General features: G+C 48.2%; 1 protein-coding gene across 3 annotated transcripts in view; it reads right to left on the bottom strand.

The window, feature by feature from the left end:
• The window catches only part of LOC127585498 (transient receptor potential cation channel subfamily M member 4-like), a 51,531-nt gene that overhangs the window by 14,090 nt on the left and 16,304 nt on the right, over positions 1 to 21,137 (bottom strand). For all 3 annotated transcript variants that reach the window (XR_007958514.1, XM_052042995.1, XM_052042994.1), the window contains exons 7-18: positions 19,807 to 19,871; positions 19,115 to 19,297; positions 17,288 to 17,390; positions 16,412 to 16,530; positions 13,471 to 13,836; positions 12,497 to 12,616; positions 11,227 to 11,356; positions 9,956 to 10,101; positions 8,233 to 8,345; positions 6,434 to 6,526; positions 2,919 to 3,159; positions 386 to 504 (exon numbers count right to left, since the gene is read on the bottom strand). Coding sequence is in view for 2 of the 3 variants with exons in the window: in XM_052042995.1 (XP_051898955.1) it covers positions 386 to 504; positions 2,919 to 3,159; positions 6,434 to 6,526; positions 8,233 to 8,345; positions 9,956 to 10,101; positions 11,227 to 11,356; positions 12,497 to 12,616; positions 13,471 to 13,836; positions 16,412 to 16,530; positions 17,288 to 17,390; positions 19,115 to 19,297; positions 19,807 to 19,871 (1,798 nt within the window). In the remaining variant the exon portion in view is untranslated. The remainder of the gene's footprint in view (positions 1 to 385; positions 505 to 2,918; positions 3,160 to 6,433; positions 6,527 to 8,232; positions 8,346 to 9,955; positions 10,102 to 11,226; positions 11,357 to 12,496; positions 12,617 to 13,470; positions 13,837 to 16,411; positions 16,531 to 17,287; positions 17,391 to 19,114; positions 19,298 to 19,806; positions 19,872 to 21,137) is intronic.

The following is a 21,137-nucleotide window of genomic DNA, read 5'->3' on the forward strand; positions in this document are numbered from 1 at the left end:
GGGAGGTGTGAGAGAGGGAGAGAGGATGGGGGGAAGAAGGTGGGAGGGAGGGAGAGAGGGTGGGGGAAGAGAGGGTGTGAGAGAGAGAGAGGAGGTAGGGGAGAGAGGGAGGGTGGGTAGAGAGAGGGAAGGAGTTGGGGAGAGAGAGGGTGGGGGAGAGAGGGTGGGGGGAGAGAGGGAGGGAGAGTGGGTGGGGGAGAGAGGGAGGGAGAGAGGGTGGGGGTGACAGGGAGTGTGGAGAAAGTGGGAGAGAGTGGGAATAGAGAAGGGGTGGGAGAGAGGCAGGGTGAGAGGGAGAGCTGGAGGAAGAGTGGGGAGAGGGAGGGAGGGTAGAGTGCTGTTGGGGGGAGACCTTTTATTTCTGACCAACAAAGGGACAACCAACCTTGCAGAGACCCCGAGGATGAAGAGACCAATGGCCAAGACGTCACAAATGTTCCACATGTCCTGGAAGTACAGCTTCACTTTCTTCTTCACCGGGATGTCCATGCTGATGAAGAAAGTCTGGGCAGAGACAACAGCATTCAGTGTCACAAAGTTACTCCGAAACACTGCAAACCCCCTGCCCCTGAACTAGGGAGTAGGATTAAGAACCAATTATATCGGTGAGTCTGGAGTCACATGTCTGGCAAACTTCTGGCTCCGAATGTCTAACTTTTCCAATTAACTACATTTATTCACTGTTTGTGGGATCTTGCTGTGTGCAGATAGAAGTAACTTGCATTAACCAGCGATTGCACTTCAAGTAAAAAAGTGCTTCACCTCCTGTGAAGTGGGACATCTTGTAAGCTTGAAAGGCACTATCTAAATGCAGGTCCTTCTGCAATGAGTTTCTCATTTTTTGTGCACAGATGGTGATACTGTACAATGTTCATCATCACTTCACCAGTCCTGCCCCTCAATACTTTGCTGAAATGTCGAGGTGTACAATTCTCCACGTGGGCTAAAGTTCTTGTCCAAGTGCTGGACAAGGTACAAGTGGGGAGGATGTCTCCCCCGGCTGAAGGGTCAAAGTCTCAGATTAGAGGATGGAGATGAGGAGAAATTTCTTCATTCAGAAACTGGGGAATCTTTGGAATTCTTTGCTCTGGAGAACTGTGGAGGCTCAATCACCGAGTTCAGAGATCAGTAGATTTCTGGATGTTCAGAGAATCAAAGGAGATGGAAATAATGAAATAGACTTTGTTGGGAGTTTGAAGAGAAATAAAGGACTGTAGGTGCTCAAATCCAGATGAAAAACACGATGATGCTGGAGGAACTCAGCAGGCCAGGCAGCAACCCTTTGGTGCTGTTCTAAAGGGTGTGCAGGAGTAGAAAGACCTGGGTGTGTTCGAGAAAGTGGTTTGGAAAGTAGGGATCAGGGTCCTGGGATCCATGATACAAAGACAGGGAGGTTATGTTCAGTCTTGGTGAAGCCACACTTGGTTGAGTCCTGTTCTGGCCCCCCACCCTTTCGGAAGTTCATGTGGGTCCTGGGGATGGTGCAAAGATTTACTGGAATGGGTTCTGGGGTGAGGGATTTCAGCTCCAGGGTTAGACAGGAGAAGCTGGAGTGCTCCTCAGAGCAAGGAAGTTTGAGAGGAGATTTGATTGAGGTGAATAATATGATAGATTCAGATGGAGTGAGTAGAGGGAAGCTGTTCCCATTGAGTGGATGGTTCGAGAACTCCTAGTTCAAGATTGTCCCACAAGAGGAAGGACCTTCTCCACTCCCACCCTGTCAAGACCCCTCAGGATCTTGTATGTTTTAATCAAGTCCTCTCTCACCAATTTCCAGTGGTTATAAGCCTATCCTGTCCAGTGTTTCCTCATAAGACAACACATTCCAGGTATTAATCCAATAAACCTTCTCTAAACCATTAAACACATTAAAATTCTTCCTTAAATAAGGAGACCAATGTAACTTCAGATGTGGTCTTTCCAATTGAAGAATAATCTCCTGACTTTAGCACCTTTGCCAGAAACAATAATGTTCTGTTAGTCTTCTGATGACTCATTGTACCTGTACACTAGCCACTTGCAATTCATGCTCTGCGTCTCCGTGTTCTGCAATTCTCACCATTTATACTTTTTAATGTAACCAGGATTCCTCTTTACACTATGGGATAGTCGGGAATTCATTGTAAAGGGGTTCCAAAAGGACGTTGGATTAGCAGATGACAAGGAATAATTTGCAGGACTCTGGGGACAGACTGGAGGAATAGCACTGAAGTGGTTCTTCTACATGAAGTTAGCATGATGGACTGAATGCCTCTGCTGTAATCATCATATCAGAATAAGATTGCAGCTTCCGATCGTGAGCTGGTGAGGATCCTGCCTGGAATCGATTTGACAGAAGCCAGTCCAGCTCCCATTGAGTGTAGACACAGGATGCAAAATGAGCTGCCTCCCTCAGAGGGTCCACAGGCCAGTTTGCTGGGGAAGTTGGGAGACCCCCCCCCCCCACACCTCAGCATCCACACCTGAACAGAGAATCATCTCACTCCCAGTGTTAACATCCCTCATGGGACGAATAGTTCATCTCAGGGGGTAACGGTCTCCCTTTGCAGAGAAAGATTCAAGTTCCCACCCGAGACTGTGGCGCTGGATTCTCAGGGGATACCAAGCACAGTCTGGTATCTCAGGTGAAGGTATAAGATCCTTTGCTGTGATTTAGGAGAAGAGAGGGCAGTTGTCCCTGATATTCTGGCTAATATTTACCTACATCATCAAAACCAGATGCTCGAGTCATTATCACTTTCCTGTTTTGGGATCTTGCTGTGCCCTGTGGGCCGTTATGTTTACACGAGTGACCAGCCTTCCCTAGTACTTCATTGGCTGGATGACATTTCAGAAGGTTGCAGTAGGTGTGACATAATCCATACATAATTTTCCCTTAACTCCTGGTCTTCATGGACCCCCAGCAGCCTTGGCCCTACCTGTCGAATCTCCTCAAAGACGATCGTGAGGACCCAGACGTACAGGACGAGTTCCATGTTGGACAGACTCATGGGCAATAGATCCAGGATTAAGATGTAGGCAAAAAGGAACAGGAAGGCGAAATACATGATGACGTTCCCAAAGAACGAGGTCACTGGGGTTCCCCAGAACTGCTTCCACCGGATCATCCAAAATGGCCTCCTATTTCTGGCTTTCGTTTTGACATCGGCCTCGTTGTCACTGTGACAGAGGGAGGGAATGTGTTAACACTCGATGCCTCAGTGATATTTAGTTAAATCTCACTGACATCTGACACCTGCCACCATTGGTTGAGGCACTGTAGACAATCTGGACGTAGTTGTGATATTTTAGCCTCTGGGCTAGAAGGTCAAGTTATAAGCCCCTTGTTACCAACTGACTGATTTCTGGCCAATATTCTTTTCTCTATTATTTAGTGCTCTTGGAATCTTTCTGTGCACATGTCACTTCCTGTACTACCCGTACTTTCTCAATTACCACAGGAATGCTAGGTTTTCTAAGAGTCTTTTTTTGATGTTGAAATTTGCTTTTCTATTCAGTGTTGACAGGAGGAAATTGAATTTAATTCCAAACTTAGCGAGACAACTTTGACACCTGAGGAGATTGTGTGTTCCTATGCCTGTGTGGGGTGCAAAGGATCACACTCCCCTTACCTCTCCTGACAGCCACTGTGAAGATGGCAAGATTTTCCCCATGAAGCCCAACTTCTCGCCAAGACCACCTTCAATGGCACCTCCCTCTGAGGCTTCTAGCACTGCCCTGATCTCCAAAGTTCCTCAATCTCTCTACCTCTCCACCTTCTGCTTTAACAATGGATAAAAACATACCTCTCTGCCTGAGCTTTTTCCACCTGTTCTGTGTTAATGGGTTTTGGACTGCAGGGATCTCAAGCAACAGGAAGTTATTGATTATGTGACAAATTTTGTTTGATGATCTCTCCTTAAATGCACCTTGAGGAAGTTTTATTGCATTAAAGGTGCCCATAATTGCAGATTACTGCGGGGCAACTTTGAGGCTCATGGAACAGAAGGATGTGTCAACTTGGAACTCAAACTGGTCTCAGGACAGGCTTGCGGTAAATGTTTGTTTCACAGATTGGAGGATGGTCAACAGTGTTATTTCCCAAGGGTGCTTTAATATACACAAGCGCCTTGGATACTGGAATACAGAGAAAAGTTTTCTATATTTGCTGATGTTACCAAATTTGGGGAAGTGGCAAAACATGAAGATGAGACCAAGCAAATGGGTGTTAATAGGTCAACAGAACAGGCAGACGTTGGCAAATGATGTTTTATACAGAGGAGTGTGAGGTGATACTTTAGACAGAAGTGATGGGAGAGGCAGTATAGACAAGGGGATCGTTGCAAAGAGTGTGCAGGAACATAGGGTTTATGTCCACAGATCTGTGAAGCTGGCAGAACACATTAAAAGAGTAATTAGCACAGCAGATGCAATCAGGTATTGAGTGCGAAATCAGGGAGATTAGGCCACAACTAGAAAACTGTAGTTACCACACTTTGGAAAGGATGTGAAGGTCATGGAGTCATACAGCACTGAAACAGGCCCTTCGGCCCACTACGTCCATGCTGACCATCAGGTATCCTTCTATCCTAATCCCTTGAGTTGGTGCATCGCCTTCTCTGTGTTGACGATTTAATGCTTTTTAAATGTTGGGAGAGTCTCTGCACTGTCCTTGAGTGGAGGTGGGGAGGTTTACTGGAACAGTTCCCGGGATGAGGGAGGATCGACTGGAGAAGCGAATGGATTTGATAAAAGAGTACAAGGTCCAGATAACGGAGACAAAGGAAAGCTGTTCCCATTAGATGATGGTTCTAGGGGAAGTCAGAGTGAAGGTGTCGCGCAAGAGATACAGGGAAAGAACTGTGACAAAGAACTGTTCTATACAGCATGTGATAATGACCTGAAGTTCCCTGGAACTCCCTGCCCACCAGAATGGAGGAAGTTGAGATTTCATGTTTTTCACAATTCCTCATGACATTAAAGGGAGCCACGTCTCACTGAGTTTACGCCAACTCTCAGAGAGAGCTTCAAGTTCCTAGGAGTGAACATCACCAATAGCCTGTCCTGGTCCAACCATGTAGACGTCACATCCAAGAAAGCACATCAGCACCCTTACTTCCTCAGGGGCCTATAGAAATTTGGTACGTCCCCTTTGACCCTCACCAACTTTTATAGATGCACCACAGGAAGTATCCTATCTGGATGCATCACGGCTTGATATGGCAACTGCTCTGCCCGAGACTGCAAGAAACTGCAAAGAGTTGTGGACACAGCTCAGCACATCATGGACACCAGCCTCCCCTCCATGGACTCTTGTCTATACTTCTCACTGCCTCAGTAAAGCAGCCAACATAATCAAAGACATTCTCTCTTCTCCCCCCTCCCATCGGGCAGAAGATACAAAAGCCTGAAAGCATGTGCCACCAGGCTCAAGGACAGCTTCTATCCCGCTGTTGAATGGTCCCCTAAATCAATAAAATGGACTCTTGACCTCACAATCTACCTCGTCATGGCCTTGCACCTTACTGTCTGCCCGCATTGCACCTTCTCTGTAACTGTAACTCTTTACTCTGCATTCCGTTATTGTTTTCCCTTGTACTACCTCAATGCACTGATGTGATGAAATAATCTGTATTGAACAAAGTTTTTAACTGTACCTCAGTATATGTGACAATAATAAGCCAATTTACCAATCCCATTTCCCCACCTCCACACACATTTACTTCCCTGTAACCTGTCCTCTCTCAGATTCCCACCACTGCCCCCAATCCTCCAACTACCAACATATACAGCGGGCAATTTACAGTGGCTAATTAACCTACCAGCCAACACGCCTTTAGGATGTGGGAGAAAACTAGAGCACCTGGAGGAAATCCTTGTGGTCACAGGGAGAATGTGCAAACTCCACACACAGAGCACTGGAGGCCAGGATTGAATCCGGTTGTTGGAGCTGTGAGGCATCAGCTCCATTTGCTGCATCACTGCTACAACTATTGATGAAATAGAATACTGGGCTGGTAGGATTAGCTGTTGCAAAATAAAATTGACAGAAATAACATTGCAGGGTTATAGGGTTGTAGGATTGACTGGATTGCTCTACAGAGAACCAGTAGTGTTTTGATGGGCTGAATGGCCTCCTCTTGCACAGTACTTTATCTCTCCAAAGGCACTTCCAACTTCCTGTCCAAGTCATGCAAAATCCTAATGTGGTCACACCACTTCTTGAATTACTATCCTGGAACTCCCTCTCCAGCAGCACCCTCACCACACGGACTGTAGCCATTCAATTAGGCATCATCCATTCTTGGGCATCAAGGAATAGGCAATAGATTGCCAATGTGTGCCAGGGACAGATCTTTATACACCAGCCCAGTGCCCAGTGCTTGTGGAGGGGTCAGGTGGAGGTACATGGGATTTGAAGTAAAGAGGAAACTAAATGCAGAAAGAGACCCACCGGGAGCCCTCCGAAGCCTCCAGCAACATGTCATTCTCATTACATTCTGGCTCAGAAGCAGAGCTTTCCATCACTTGGTCTTCTGTGCTGCTCCTGTATGCAAAACAGAAACGTCAGTGGCAGATTTTGAAATATTTCTCTGTAAGTAGATTGGAGTGTGAGTCATTAACTACCAGCATCTTCTTCTTGTAGCGGTACTGTAGGGTCTACAAACCCCTCTTGGACTCAGAGCATCAAGGAAACACGGAATTTAATGCAGAGTAGTATGAGGGGATACTTTCTGGGAAAAGGGATGGGGAGGGGATTTGCAAACTTAATGGCAACATTCCAAAGTGTGTGTAGGAACAGACGGACATGGGGCTTCATGTGCGTGCATCTTTGGCAGTGACAGGACATGCTGAGAGAGCAACTATCAAAGCTTCTGGGATCTTCAGCCTCTTATATTGATGTATGAAGTACAAAAGTAAAGAAGTTATGATGAACTTTCCTGGTTCACAACCACAATATTGTGTCCAGCTCTGGTCCCTACACTTTGGGAAGGACGGATGTGAGGGTCTGTTTATTGTAGCGGTCGACTCAGCTCAGCCTGAAACATGACGCACCCAATGTTGCAATAGTTCATCACCCACTGCAGTCCCTTAAAGCAATCACAAATCCAACAGCTTAAAAATGAATGTGGTGATATTAATATCAGCTAACATACATACAAACCAATAGACAAATACACAAACCACAGTGTTCATGGTGAAGTTCTTCTCTCTAGAATTCATAAAGTCAGGACTGAAAGCATTCAGCCCTTTGAGCCAATAGCACCCTTCAATTATCTTATCCTATAAATGGCACAGAAGGAGGCCATTCACACTTTGGGTTCATGACTCCTGCAGGACCAGTCCCATTAGTACCATTTCCCCTCACCCTGGCCCCTATACCTTGTAAATTATTTTCTCTTGTAGCCCATCAGCACCCCTTGGACTCTTTCTGCCGTCACTGGGGGCAATTTACAGCGGCCAATTAACCTACCAACATGAACGTATTTGGCATGTGGGGAAACCGGAGCACCCGGGGGAAACCCAAGCGGTCACAGGGAGAACGTGCGAACTCCACAACAGACAGCACCAGAGGTCAGGATTGAACCTGGGTCCCTGGAGCCATGTGCCAACTGCTTCCTTCTCAGCCCTTCCCCCAACGAATGGGGGAGGGAGTTCCAGATTCCCACCCACCTTAGTGTGTGGAGGTGTGTGCTGAAGCCACAGCCTCGCGCTGAGACCTGCTGCAATACAAAACTTCTCAAGTGTGCGGGGAGGTACTGGCATCTTGGCCAGACGTTCCGAGCTAATCCCCACCCAGTGCCCACCTACGAACTGCATTTCCCTGGGATGTGATCCCAGGCACTGAGGCCAGTTGCCCTGGCCCCTCCCACAGCACGCCTCCAAATGAACTCAACCCAGGCCTGTGTTGTTGAGGGCGAGGTGTCCTTGCTCTGACTGATGCTTCCACCCAATGCAGTATCAATATGTCCCTGAGATTGAAGAATATAAGAGCAACCAACACTAAAAGCTCAGGCTGAATGACCTCATAAAACAAGTTAGCACAGCCCACAGCTCCCCTACAGGGTGGTAGGTGGATAAGAAGGTTGGGGATGAGGGGATGACAGTGGGCGCAGGAGCGTGGGAGAGCTTCCCTCTTTCCACCCAACATTACCGAGTGAGAGGAGCAGCCTTCACCTAAATTAAGTAGAGAAAATGTTGGAGATATTCAGCAGGTCAGGCAGCATCTGTGGAGAGAGAAGCAAGGTTTACCTGAACTTGATGAGGTTGCTGTATATGAAAGGGGGGCAGAAGAAGGCGAGCATCAGCCTCCAGATCTCGGTGTTTCTGTCCATCTCCCCCCACCAGATCTGACTCAGGAAGGCCTGTGAAAGGAGACATGGGATAAGGGAGAGATGGTTCACCCGACACCACATCTTGTCCACTGAGAAAACTGCCAAGGTGGGGATTGCATCATCATTCAATTTACTGCCCTCTCGGACCCCAAACATCCACGTCTGGTTGGTGGATAGAAAGCAACATGTAAATCACACACTTCCAGGCCAGAGAGACGATGCTCTCCCTAAAGTACATTATCGAATCAGATGCCTGGTTTACAACGATTGGCTAGTTTTAGGGTCATATTGTCTTACCTATGACAGGCCCCATGTCCCACTGAGTCCCTGATGACCATCAACAACACTAATCCTACCCTGATCCCATTTTATTCTCTCCACATTCCCATCAGCTCCCCCCAGATTCTACCGGCCATCTATGCATGAGGAGCAATTTCTAGCAGCCAATTAACCTACCAACCCACATATCTTTGGGATGTGGGAGGAAAACAGAGCACTCAAGGGAAGCCCAAGTGGTCACAGGGAGAACATGCAAACTTCACACAGACAGCATCGGGGGTCAGGTTCGAACCTGAGTTGCTGTAATTCTGAGGCTGCACCACCATTCTGCCATTACTGACACACGCTTTTCAATTCCAGATTAATTTAGTAAAATGAATTCCAATTTTCCTTGTCATCATGTTGGGATCTGAACACAGGCTTCCAGTTCTGTATGCCAGGCCTCTGGGTTAACAAGATAACCACCGTACTTCCACCGTACAGAACAGGTACACCACTGTAAACAGGCAATCACCATCACCGACAAGGGAGAATCTAATCACCAGCCATTGACATTCAATGGCCTTACCAGTTCTGAGACCAGCGTCTTGGGGTCACCAGTAACTAGGAACAACTGGACAGCCCCATAAGTACAGTGGCTACTGCAGTGAGTTACTCATCGCCTGACATCCCAAAGCCTTTCATGGGTTATAGGGAGTGTGCAGGAAACTGGTGTTGAGGCCCATATTGAATTAACCATGATTTATTGAATGGTGAAGCATGTTCGAGAGTGAACTGGTATAATCCTGCTCCTGTTCTTGTATCTTTCGACAAAGACACAAGTCTATGATGCACTGCTCTCCACCTGGGCAGGTCAAACCACATGCCAGAAGGTCAAACCAAATCAGGACTGGCACACCATCTGCCAGGCAACACCTCTCACCACTGGCACACAGCGGCTGCGGTATGTGGCATCAACAAAATGCCCTGCCCAGGCGACTCTGACAGCACCTCCCAAACTAAGGAGAAGGACAAGGGGCGGCAGGTGCATGGGACCGCCATGGGACCACCACCTCTTGCAGGCTCCCCTCCAATCGGACTTGGAACTAAATCATCGTTCCTTTGTCATGATAGGGTCTATATCCTGGGATTCTCTCTCCAACAGCAGAGGGAGCCCTTCCACCACATGGAGAAAAGGGGTTCAAGAGGGTGGGTCACCACCATCTTCTCAAGGATATTTAGGATGGGCAATTAATGCCCCATATTACTGACCCCACCTCGGGCTCTCAATCTCCCAATGTACCCAAGGAACTTTTACCGCCATTGCTACTTTTACCACCATTACCATCAAGGGTTGGTTACTGGGGAGCCTCCAGACTGACCTGGACTCCGTCGTGAGCGAGGAAGTTGCGGGCGTCGGCCTCGGTGGCGAGCTCCAGGCAGGTGGCTCTGCCCCACATGGGACATCTGTGCACCAACAGCTGAAAGGCCCTCTTCTCGTTGTGCCGGTAACACTCATTAAAAACGTCTGCGTCACAAGGGGAAAGAGCATCGCGTCAGTATGGGCAAGCTGCCAATCCCCCCCCCACCTGACCACTGCCCGCCACTGCCCATTGGTGTATGTGCTTGGCTGAGGAGCCAATGGTGTGAAGCTACCGTCCATGGGATTATGACTGAATGCCTCGAAGTTAGAATCTCGGCCAAACGTTCAGCACACACGCGGCACACAGAGCAGTTAACTTGGGAAAGGCCATTCAACCCTTAAAGCCTCTGCTGATATTTCCAGTGTGAGTGGATGGGTGTGTGTGTGTGTGTGTGTGTGTGTGTGTGTGTGTGTGTGTGTGTGTGTGTTTAACAGATGTGTGTGGGGATACAAGCCAGCTGTTTGGGGGAATCAATGGGAATAAGGAGAGAACAATGGGTAAGTATGACAAGGGTTGGATTAGTTGTGAGACCAGGTTATGTTGAATGAGTGGTGGGTGGGGTACTGGGGAGGGTAGTGGGGGTGGGTGGGGTATTCAGTAGGGTATTTGGGTGCTGGGTGGGGTTTTGGGGTGGGTGGGTGTGTGTTGGGTGGGGTATTGGGGAGGGTAGTTGGGTGGTGGGTGGGGTATTGGGGAGGGTGGTTAGGTGCTGGGTGGGGTATTGGGGAGGGTGGTTGGGTGGTGGGTGAGGTATTGGGTAAGGTAGTTGGGTGGTGGATGGGGTATTGGGTAGGGTGATTGGGTGGTGGATGGGGTATTGGGGAGGGTATTTGGGTGGGGTATTGGGGAGGGTAGTTGGGTGGTTGGTGGGGTATTGGAAAAGGGATTGAGATATTGGGTAAGGGTGGGTGGAGGTTTTGGTTAAGGTTGAGTGGGATATGTGGGTGAGTGGGTAGGGTACTGGATGGAGTTTGGACAGGAGTCACAAGAGACCAGGTGCTGAAATCTGGAGCAAAAACAAACAGCAGGTCGAGCAGCATCTGTGGAGGCAGAGGGATGGTCGACATTTCGAGACCCTACACCAGGACTGAATGTGGGTAGGGTCTGGGACGGGTTCCCGGATGGGTTCATACAAGGCTCACCACCCTTCTAAATAACGACAGCTCTCTCCCCCGATCCCCGATCCCTGATCCCAATCATTTCTCCTGCCTCCCCAGTAGTGTCTGTACCTACTGCCAGCTGCTGAAACTTAGCCACCATTTCCTTTATAACCTGGGCTCCTTCCGCTTCCGGTTCCAGGCGGGACATTCCCCTGAGGAGCAGGCAGGCGCTGAGACCGGAGGAAACTGACTCTCCACCCTGGGGAGGAAGAGAATAAAGAGAAGGTGAAAAGTCACTTGTAGTTTCAGCCCCACCACCTGCCCAGGCTGTTCCCATTCACCAACTCTTCTTAGAACCCCTGGATTCAACTGGAGCAGCCGAATCCATCTATGGGATGTCCCAAGAAAAGTGCTGAGGTGCACAAGTTGCAGCATCTGGATCAAAACCAATAACGATGTGGAGTGATCTGAGTTCGATCCTGACCTCCGGTACTGCTTGTGTGGAGTTTGCATGTTCTCCTTGTGACCAGTTTCCTTCAAGTGCTCTGGTTTCCTCCCACATCCCCAACTTTGTGCAGGTTGGTAGGTTAACTGGCAACTGTAAATTGCCCTTTGGGATTAGGTGAGTGTAGAATCTGGGTAGAGTTGATGGGAAGGTGGGGAGAATATATTACAGGGAAAATTAGATGGGGAATGGGATTCCTCTGAGTTGGCATAGACCCGATGAGTCGAAATGGCCTCTTACATCAGAAGGAAACATGGGCAAACTGCACTGTGCAGGGTTCAGGGTCTGAGCCTGATTTTAGAACAACCCTCAATGGTCTTCCTCTTCCTATCTCTATAACCATCCCCAGCCCTGCAATCCTCCATGATCTGCTCTCCACCAATTCTGTCCCCTTGTTCATCCCTGAATTTAATCGCTCTGCCATTGGCAGCTGTGCCTCCAACTGCCTGGGCCCTGAGCTCTGGAATTCCCTCCCTTAAACTTATCCAACTTGCCAACTCCTTCCTCCTTGAAGAAGTCCCTCTAACCCACCTCCTTGACCAAGCTATTGGTCACATATGCCAATATATATGGTAATGCTCCTGTTATGTACAATGCTCCCCAGCTTATAAATGCCTGTACATACAGATGTTTGGGAGACCGGCAGAATGGCTTTGCCGCTGCTGGGGGACTGTGGGTATCTTCTGGCCAGTGGCAACTCAGTTCACAGTCACAGTTCTGACTTGCGAACTGTTCGGGTTAGAAACAGTTCACAGGGACAGAACCCTGCCGTAACCTGGGGAGGACCTGCATTTGGTTAAAGGTGCTTTATGCAGACAAGTACTACAGCGCGGAGGACAATGATGGTCTAACTTGGGCCAAAGGAACACAGACATCTTCTTAAAAAGATCTCACCATTTCCCAGAAGTAGGTGGCCATCTTGCTGCGTCTTTGAAGGACTGCCCAGATGAACAGGTCCGCCCAGGGATTGGCACATTTCCTCTTCCGATAGGAATCTTCCTGGGGATTCAGCAACTAAAATGGACACATAATTCGGTCAGACAATCAGTTTGGCACTCTCACCTCTAGGATAGAAAGATATGGGTGGTTGCTATTCTCCCACAGCAGGGGCGCACAGACCTCTCTGCAATGCTGTGGGAGTGCGGCACAGTTGGAAGTGCTGGTGTTCGGATTGCCAGGAAGCCGAGCTTGTTGTTTTGTTGGAAGCAGAAGATCCGACGGCTAAATGAAAGGCAACTCCTGGAGTTCTACAGGTTCTGGGAGACTCCGTCCTCTTGACCAACTCCATAGCTCAATTGTCCCATCACTGTGGGATCTTGCAGTGCACAGGTAACAGCTACACTTCTAAATTTGAGGCTATGGAATGCTCTGATGATGGTGAAGCTGCTATACAAATGCAGGATCTTATTTTTCTCCTTCTTTCTCATTAATGAAGAGAGTACAAGCGCTCCTGTACAGAATGGATGGTGGAGCAAGATTCGTTATGATTATATAGAGCTCAGGTTGGACTCTGTCTCGAAAGTTGCAACTAGACCTGGGCACTGTCTCACTGGAAACATCTACCAGCTTCTGAGGGACTGTAAGTTAGGACCAGAGTTGAGTGGAGAGGTTGCAAGAGTTTGTATCTGCTTTAGTTTGACATTTCTATACATTAATGGAACGTGGGCATCATTGACAATGCCCACATGCCCAACTGCCCCGAGAACCCTTGAGGTTCCCTGATCAACCACGATTGTGCTGAATGCCCTTGAGGGGCTGAATGGCCTTAGGTTCATCAACTGATCTGAGCTGCTTGTGAACCTGCAGGAAAGAAACCCCAATGATTGACCTACACAACTCCAAGAGCCGAAACCAAACGCAATTCTTACCGCCTTCCTTTTCTTGGATCCGGCTAACTGGAAGAGTTCTCCGTAGAGTGGATCACAAAAATCTCCCATCAGATCGCTCAGTATCTTCAGCACCTCGCAAAGCGTGTAACTCCGTCGACTGCTGTCCGGGCCCGTGCTCCCGGGGGGAGGCTTGGACCCCTTCTGCTGGGAGAGCCGCCTCTCCTCCTGCTTCTTGCGGAGGAGGGAATTGAGGAGGGTGTTCTCTGCCACTGAGCTGTACAGTTCCTCCAACCGCCCATAGGAGAGGTATTCTACCATGTTGGTCCCATTGTCAATGAAGAGCTTGACAAATTCCGGTTTGTCATTGACCAGAGCTGCCGTCATGGGATCTTCCAGGTCACTGGTCTGGAATGGAAGCAACAGGATGAACCTATGACCTCTGACCTTTGGTATCTGCCACTCTGACAGCAACCATTGCTTTCTAAGCTCTGGTTTCCCTGTTTCTTCCACATCAGATTCGTTCAAAACCAAAGCTCAGTGTCACAGGGGAAGGATTCACAGTGGGGCCCCTTCCTTTAACTCAATCTCCACAAACAAGCTGCAGTAAAGTCAGGAAAATTCAGAGGGTGGTGCAGTCGTACAGCGAGTAGAGCTGCTACCTCAATTCCAGCGACCCAGGGTCAAACCTGACCTCAGGTGCTGTCTGTGTGGAGTTTGATTGTTCTTGCTGTGACTACATGGGTTTCCTCCCACACCTCAAAGATATGCTGATCAGTGGGTTAACTGGCTGCTGTAAATTACCCCCAGTTTGTGGGTGAGTGGTAGAATCTGGGGTTGTTGATGGGAACGTGGGGAAAATAAATGGAATTGGCATAGAGTTGGTGTAAATCGGTGATTGATGGTCAAACTCAGTGGGGCTGTTCCGTGCTGTGTGACTCTGTGAGAGTGCAAAGGCCCAGAGGTTATGTTGAACTTCTATAAAGCACTCACTAGGAGCCCTTCAACCGGACTATTGCCTCCAATTCGGGTCCCTACACTTTGGAAAGTTTTTGAAGGTCCTGGAGAGGGTGCGGAGATTTACAGGAACGGTTCCTGGAATGAGAGATCTCAGCCCCAGGGCTGCGCTCCTAGGAGGAAAGAAGATTGAGAGGAGATCTGGCAGAGGTGGATGAGATGGTGATCGGTTTAGACAGGGTGAATAGAGAGAAGCTGGCACCATTGTTGGGTGGTCCGAGCAAGTCACTACCTGTAATGGTGGTAGAATTGGTGCTTTAAAAGGGAACTGAATAGGCAAATGAGGAGGAATAATTGTCAGGGTTATGGGGAAAGAGCGGGGAATTGGTCCAGAGATTCTCTACAAGGATACAGCACCAATTTGATCAGCTGAACAAACTCCTTCTGTGCTATAATGATTCTATGATTGTAACTGGCCTCAATGAGCCCAACTGCAGAGTAAGGATGCCAGTTCTAATGGATGCAGTCCTGTAGGTTTCATTACATTGCAACACCCTCAACTCCCACACCACTGCCATTGGATCATTACCCAAACCACTGTCCTTCCACAGTCAATAGGAAATGGGCCAGACTCATTGTTACCCTACAGATCAATTGTTACTGCAACTGAACAGCACTTTTCCTCATCCTCTATATTTCTGCAAATGACAGAAGTGGAAAAAGTTTCCAATTCCCCCATGAATTTACTCCCGCAGAATCCTGGACGTGAACTCTCAGCCCCTGGAGCCTCTAGGACTGTCCTGGGGAAATGGCAAGCCCACCGCTTGTTAAGAGAGATTCCTCAGGAAACACCACCTTGGCAGGACACGATTCCAATTGGAATGGGATTAGAATTGGGACTGAGATTGGGATTAGAATTGGGAATGGATTGCAATTGATATTGGGACTGGGTTTGGAATTGAGATTGGGTTTGGGATTGGGATTGGAATTTAGATTGGGTTTGGAAATGGGACTGGAATTGGGATTGGGATTGAGAATGGGATAGGGATTGGCTGTGCTGTGTGAGGTAATGGGGGCATTCTTTGAACCGGTGTTTGGAGGGTAGGACAGGAATTGTGCAAGATTAACTTTGCTTTATTCCAATTTGCTATCACCATCTCTTACCTGCATTCGCTCCTCAACCTTCCGTCCCCCCACCACGCTTCTTCTCTTCTTCCCTTTCCTAGCCTTTTTTTTTCTACCTTTATTATTTCTTCTCTCTCCTTACCTTTGACCCGTCCCCCAGTGGATCTGCTCTCTCCTCCTCCCCAGCACCTGCCTATCACTATCTCTTACCTGTCACCACCTTGTGCCCACCCCACCTCCCCTCTTTTGTTCACCTATCACTGCTCTGTTTTCCCCTCCTATATATTGGGCTTCCCCTTTCCCTATCTTCATTTCTGAGGAAGGGTCCTGACCCAAAATGTTGTCCGCCTGCTTTTCCCCATGGATCCTCTGCCCCACCCCTTGATCATTAAAAATTGGCCCATATTTAGCACATTTAATGAGGTTACCTTCTCACCGTTTCATTATATAAAGACATGGGTTGAGGAAAAGCACTAAAAAAAGTTCTTTAACACAGCTTAAGGCAGACTGTGTCATTCCACTCCCAGATCCAGGTCCAGGCTTTGGGATATCTTTTATAGATGCACACCGACACACACACACAGAGACACACACACATTGGCATGCACACATACTCAAGTGCACACACAAACACATATACATAAAAGTTTGAGTGCACACAGTGACTTCAGCAACGTAAGCACATGCTACAGATGCACCCACATGTATGCACAAATATGAGCACACACATGTCCACACACTGCAAACACATGTGCAAACGTACATGTGCACACACAAATATGTATGCACAAGTACAGACACACAAACTAACACACACACACACACACACACACACACACACACACACACACACACACACAAACATATACAAAGACACTAAATCTCACACAAGCACACTTGCCTTCCACAGAATTTCTCCATTAAATAACTGGCTCTTGGCGATATCGACTCGGCTCCAAGCCACTGCCAGTTTCAGCTCATCCAGGTATGCCAGGGCATCGGTGCTGTTCTTCTTACAGGCTGTGGGGGTACAGGTGGCAGAGTCAAGCCCTGAGCGCAGCCTGGAACCGTCCAAAGGCAAACCTCCACCAGCTGGTTCCAGGAGTAGGAAACCGGGGAAGTCCCATGGCAGGAATAGCCTTGTGCTGGGAATGATTGGACACGGACAGGATTACTGCAGGTGTGAGTTTTATTCCCAGAATGACCACTGAGGATCCGATTAAGTCACCAACACAGGGTTTGCATTCCCCAAGAGGAGAGACGTTTGATTATTGATGCTGCTGAAACTTAAATGGACTTAATGGGAGGAAAGGATAACGTGATGATCATAAACTGGAAATCTAAACTAAAGATAGAAAATGCTGGAAACACTCAGCAGGTCAGGCAGCATCTGGGGAGGGAGGAACGGGATTAATGTTTCAGCTCAAAGATCCTTCATTAGAACTGGGACAGAGAGAAAACGAGTTGGTTTTAAGTTGCAGAGGGTGACGGATGGACAGACAGGACAAAGAGAATCTCTCTGATAGAGTGGGGCCAGGATGCCCCAGGACTGAGTATTCCCATTCCCCATGCTTGTTCACACATCACTGACAGGTAACGCAGTGTGGTGAGTGGCTGAGGAACAGCAAGGGTCAGTGTCCTCAGGTGAGGGTGGAAAGGGATTCACCTATCTGGGTGTTACTGGACTGTAGCGAACCTATTAGCTTTAGGACTGACCTCCTCAATTCTCCACATAATGTCAGAAAATGAAAATAAATAAAGAGCTTTGGGATATTACCTTTGAACAGTGCTTGCAAAATAATTGTGTCAAACTCCTCCACTCCCTCCAGGTCTGCATTGTAGACAGTCATCAAATGCTTGTTTTCAACAATCTTCTCCACCTATGAGTCAGAATAAATCTTTAGTTTATCCTGGAAGTCTCAGGTTACATTCTGTATCCACTCATAGAGTCCTCCAAGATCCCATCATGCCTTGGAACAATTGGCTCCGTGGTGAGACTTCACTGGCCAAGAGTGTTATGACCTCTTCATTCCTGGCAGAGGACGACCCTCGTTCATTTGGTGTGCGGCTAATGGGTGTAACTCAGAGCCCAACTGGGGCAGGAAAGAGACACTGAGAGAGTCAAGCACTTGAATTGCTGAGGTACAGTGCGAAATGGACCATTGGTAAATTGGATTGGTATAGATGGGTACTTGATGGTCATAGAGTCATTGAGTTGTACAGCAGAGAAACAGGCCCTTCAGCCCAACTTTTCCATGCTGACCAGCATGGCTTTCTACATTAATCCCACTTGCCCGCATTAGGCCTGTAACCCTCTACTCCTTTCTTGTCCAAGTGCCTGTTAAACGCTGTAGTTGTACCTGCCTCCACCACCTGCTCTGGCAGCTTGCTCCAAATACCCAGCACCCTCTGCGTGAAAAACTTGCCCCTCTGATGTCAGCATGAACATGGTGGGCCAAAGGGCCTGGTTCTGTGCTGTGTATCTCCACGGCAAGAGAGAGATAGAGGAAAGGGGGAAAGTAAAAAAAGAATGAGAGAGAGTAAAAGGATAAAAAAGATTTAAAAAATTGAGAAAAGATAAAGACCAAAAAGAAAGGAGGAGAAAATAGATCAGAGGCCACCTCTGTCCCTCGTCACAAAGTGGTGGGACCTTTATGTCCACCTCAGAGAGCAGATGGGGTCCTGGTTTAACATCAATGATGGTAAAACACTCCCTCCATCCTGCCCTGGCAGAGTCAGGGTGTACAATATCTTCATGTGGTGCAAAGCAGCTTCAAATTGCTGGACGTTAACATCTCGGCTGGCCTATGCTAGGCCCAACTTATTGATAAGATCACGAAGAAGATGTGCCAGCACCTCTACTTTCTTAGAAGCTTCAGGAGGTTTGACATGTTCACCAAATACTCTAACACACCTCTACAGATGCACTGTTGAAAGCGTCCTGACTGGTAATATCATGGCCTGGTACAGCAATTCCAACACACAGGGATGCAAGAGGCTGCAGAGAGTAATGAACACAGCCCGGTTCATCACGGACACAGCCCTCCCCACCACTGACAGCATCTACAGGAGGCGTTGTCTCAAGAAGGTGGCATCTATCATCAAGGATCCCCACCATTCGGGACATGCCCGCTTCTCGCTGCTACCATCAGGCAGGAGGTAGAGAAGCCTGGAGTCCCACACCACCAGGTTCAGGATTGGCTACTTTCCTACAACCATCAGCTTCTTAAACTGATCTGCACAGCCCTAACCCGACCCAGCAACGGAAAACTATGGACCACCTCTTGCACTACCATGGACGTCTCTGATCGTGCCTTTTTTTTGCACTAATGTCTTGTTTTGCACAGATTTCTCTTCTCATCACTGTCACATATAATTTATGTACAACTTATGTTCTGTGTGTTGTCTGATTCTACGTGCCTGTGATGCTGCTGCAAGCAAGTTTTCATTGTATCTGTACCTCATCATACTTGTGTACATGACAATAAACTTGGCTTGACTTGGCGCCTGTAGCCACGGATGTGGCTGAGCCCCAGCTGACAGCTCCTGCCCATGAACTTGTTCCCTATCTCACACTCCCCAGACAGCCTCACCGGGGACTCACCAGCTTCACCAGGCTGGGAACATCTTCAGGAGGAGCGTGTTTTCGCAAGCACTCCTCCACCTGTTTCCTCAAGGTCTCCGCTGTGAAGGATTCCACTATGACTTCAGCCAAGACGTCTGCAATCCCTCCTGATCCTGCCAGGATGAGCCATGGAATGTTGTTCTTTGTGGCTCCATATATCCTCTAGTACAACAGGAGAAAATTAGTCAGATAAGACACTGCCCAAGTTGTATTCTTTAAATAGAATCAACTTAACAGGAAGCAGTGGGATCACCTAATGTCTGCTCTTCAGGATGGGACGTCCCATTTGGGAGGGATCTGATTATTAAAAAGACAAAACAAGTCTTGCATTTCTATAGCACCCTTCACTCCCCTTTAACATCTCCCTTAACACTATTATGGCCCGTGAAATATATGCCTTAGCGCAGTAATAGGAAACACAACAGCCGATCTGCGCACAGCAAGCTCCCACAAACCGAGTTGTGATATTCTACTTTAGTTCTTCAGTCGAGGGTAACTGTTGCCCAGGACCCTGGGAGGATTCCTCTCCTCTTCTTCGAAAGCCACTTCCACTATCGTTCTCTCTGCTCATTGTGGTGGGCTCTCCAATCTGAACTCCAGCTCCCAGTCCCTTCCTGCTCCCCTCATCCCCCAGCAACCCCTCCAAAGGAACAGAGCGGCTTCAGTCTCACCTCCAACATGTTTGGCCCTCCTTGAATCAGCATGCAGAGAACTGGAATCTCAATGCTCCCTCTCCCTGTGGAGAAACATAGACAGATATGAGCACAAGCCTCCTGGGTACACAAGGAGTTAATGGTCAATGTGCTGGTTGCCGGTATTTGACTGTGTGAGGGTTGTGGGTGATATCTGTGGATCAGTGTGTGTGAGAGTGTGTCTGCACTCTGGGCAAAGTGCCCTGGTGTCATCAGTAGTTTTCTCCTTAGTGTTTGTCATCTGTCTCCTTGTCCATCATGGTCACTGGACGTCCTGTGGCGTTGCTTCAGATAATAATGCACAGTGGGGAGATCAGCAACTGACATGGGGCTTTGCATAACTTTGCCTGACTCTTTAAGCCATTGAGTCATAGAGTCATCGAGTTACACAGCACGGAAACAGGCCCTTCAGCCCAACAGGTCCATGCCGACCAAGATATCTACCTGACATTCCCGTTTGTCTGCATTTGGCCGGTATCCCTCTAAACCTTTCCCATCCATGCACCTGTCCACATGTCTTTTAAATGCTGTTATTGTACCTGCCTCTACCACTTCCTCTGGCAGCTCGTTCCATATTGCACAACCCTCCCCTCCATTGAGGATACCTTCAAGAGGCGGTGCCTCAAGAAGGCAGCATCCATCATTAAGGACCCTCACCACCTGGGACATGCCCTCTTCTCGTTACTACCATCGAGGAGGAGGTACAGGAGCCTGAAGACCCACATTCAATGATTCAGGAACGGCTTCTTCCCCTCCGCCATCGGATTTCTGAACTGTCCATGAACCCATGAACACTGCCTCGTTATTCCTCTTTTGCACTATTTATTTATTTTTGCAACTTATAGTAATCTTTATGTCTTTATGTCTTGCACTGTACTGCTGCCACAAAACAACAAATCTCATGACATACGTCAGTGATAATAAACCTGATCCTGATTCTGATTCCCACCACTCTCTGTGTGAGAAACTTACCCCTCAGGTCCCCTTTAAATCTTTCCCCCCCTCACCTTAAATCTGTGCCCTCTAGTTTTAGACTCCCCTCCGCTGGGAAAAAAACTGTGTGCATTCATCTTATCCGTGCCCCTCATGATTTTAGAAACCTCTATAAGGTCGCCCCTCTGCCTTCTACACTCCAGGGAAAACAGTCCCAGCCCATCCAGTCTCTCCTTATAACCCAAGCCCTCCAATCCTGGTAACTTCCTCATGAATCTTTTCTACATCCTTTCCAGCTTAATGACATCATTGAAATAGAGTCACAGAGTCACACAGCAAGGAACTAGGCCCTTCAGACCACTGAATGTATCCAGCAC

Source organism: Pristis pectinata, chromosome 33 (assembly GCF_009764475.1).
Source record: "Pristis pectinata isolate sPriPec2 chromosome 33, sPriPec2.1.pri, whole genome shotgun sequence".
Lineage (NCBI taxonomy): Eukaryota > Metazoa > Chordata > Chondrichthyes > Rhinopristiformes > Pristidae > Pristis > Pristis pectinata.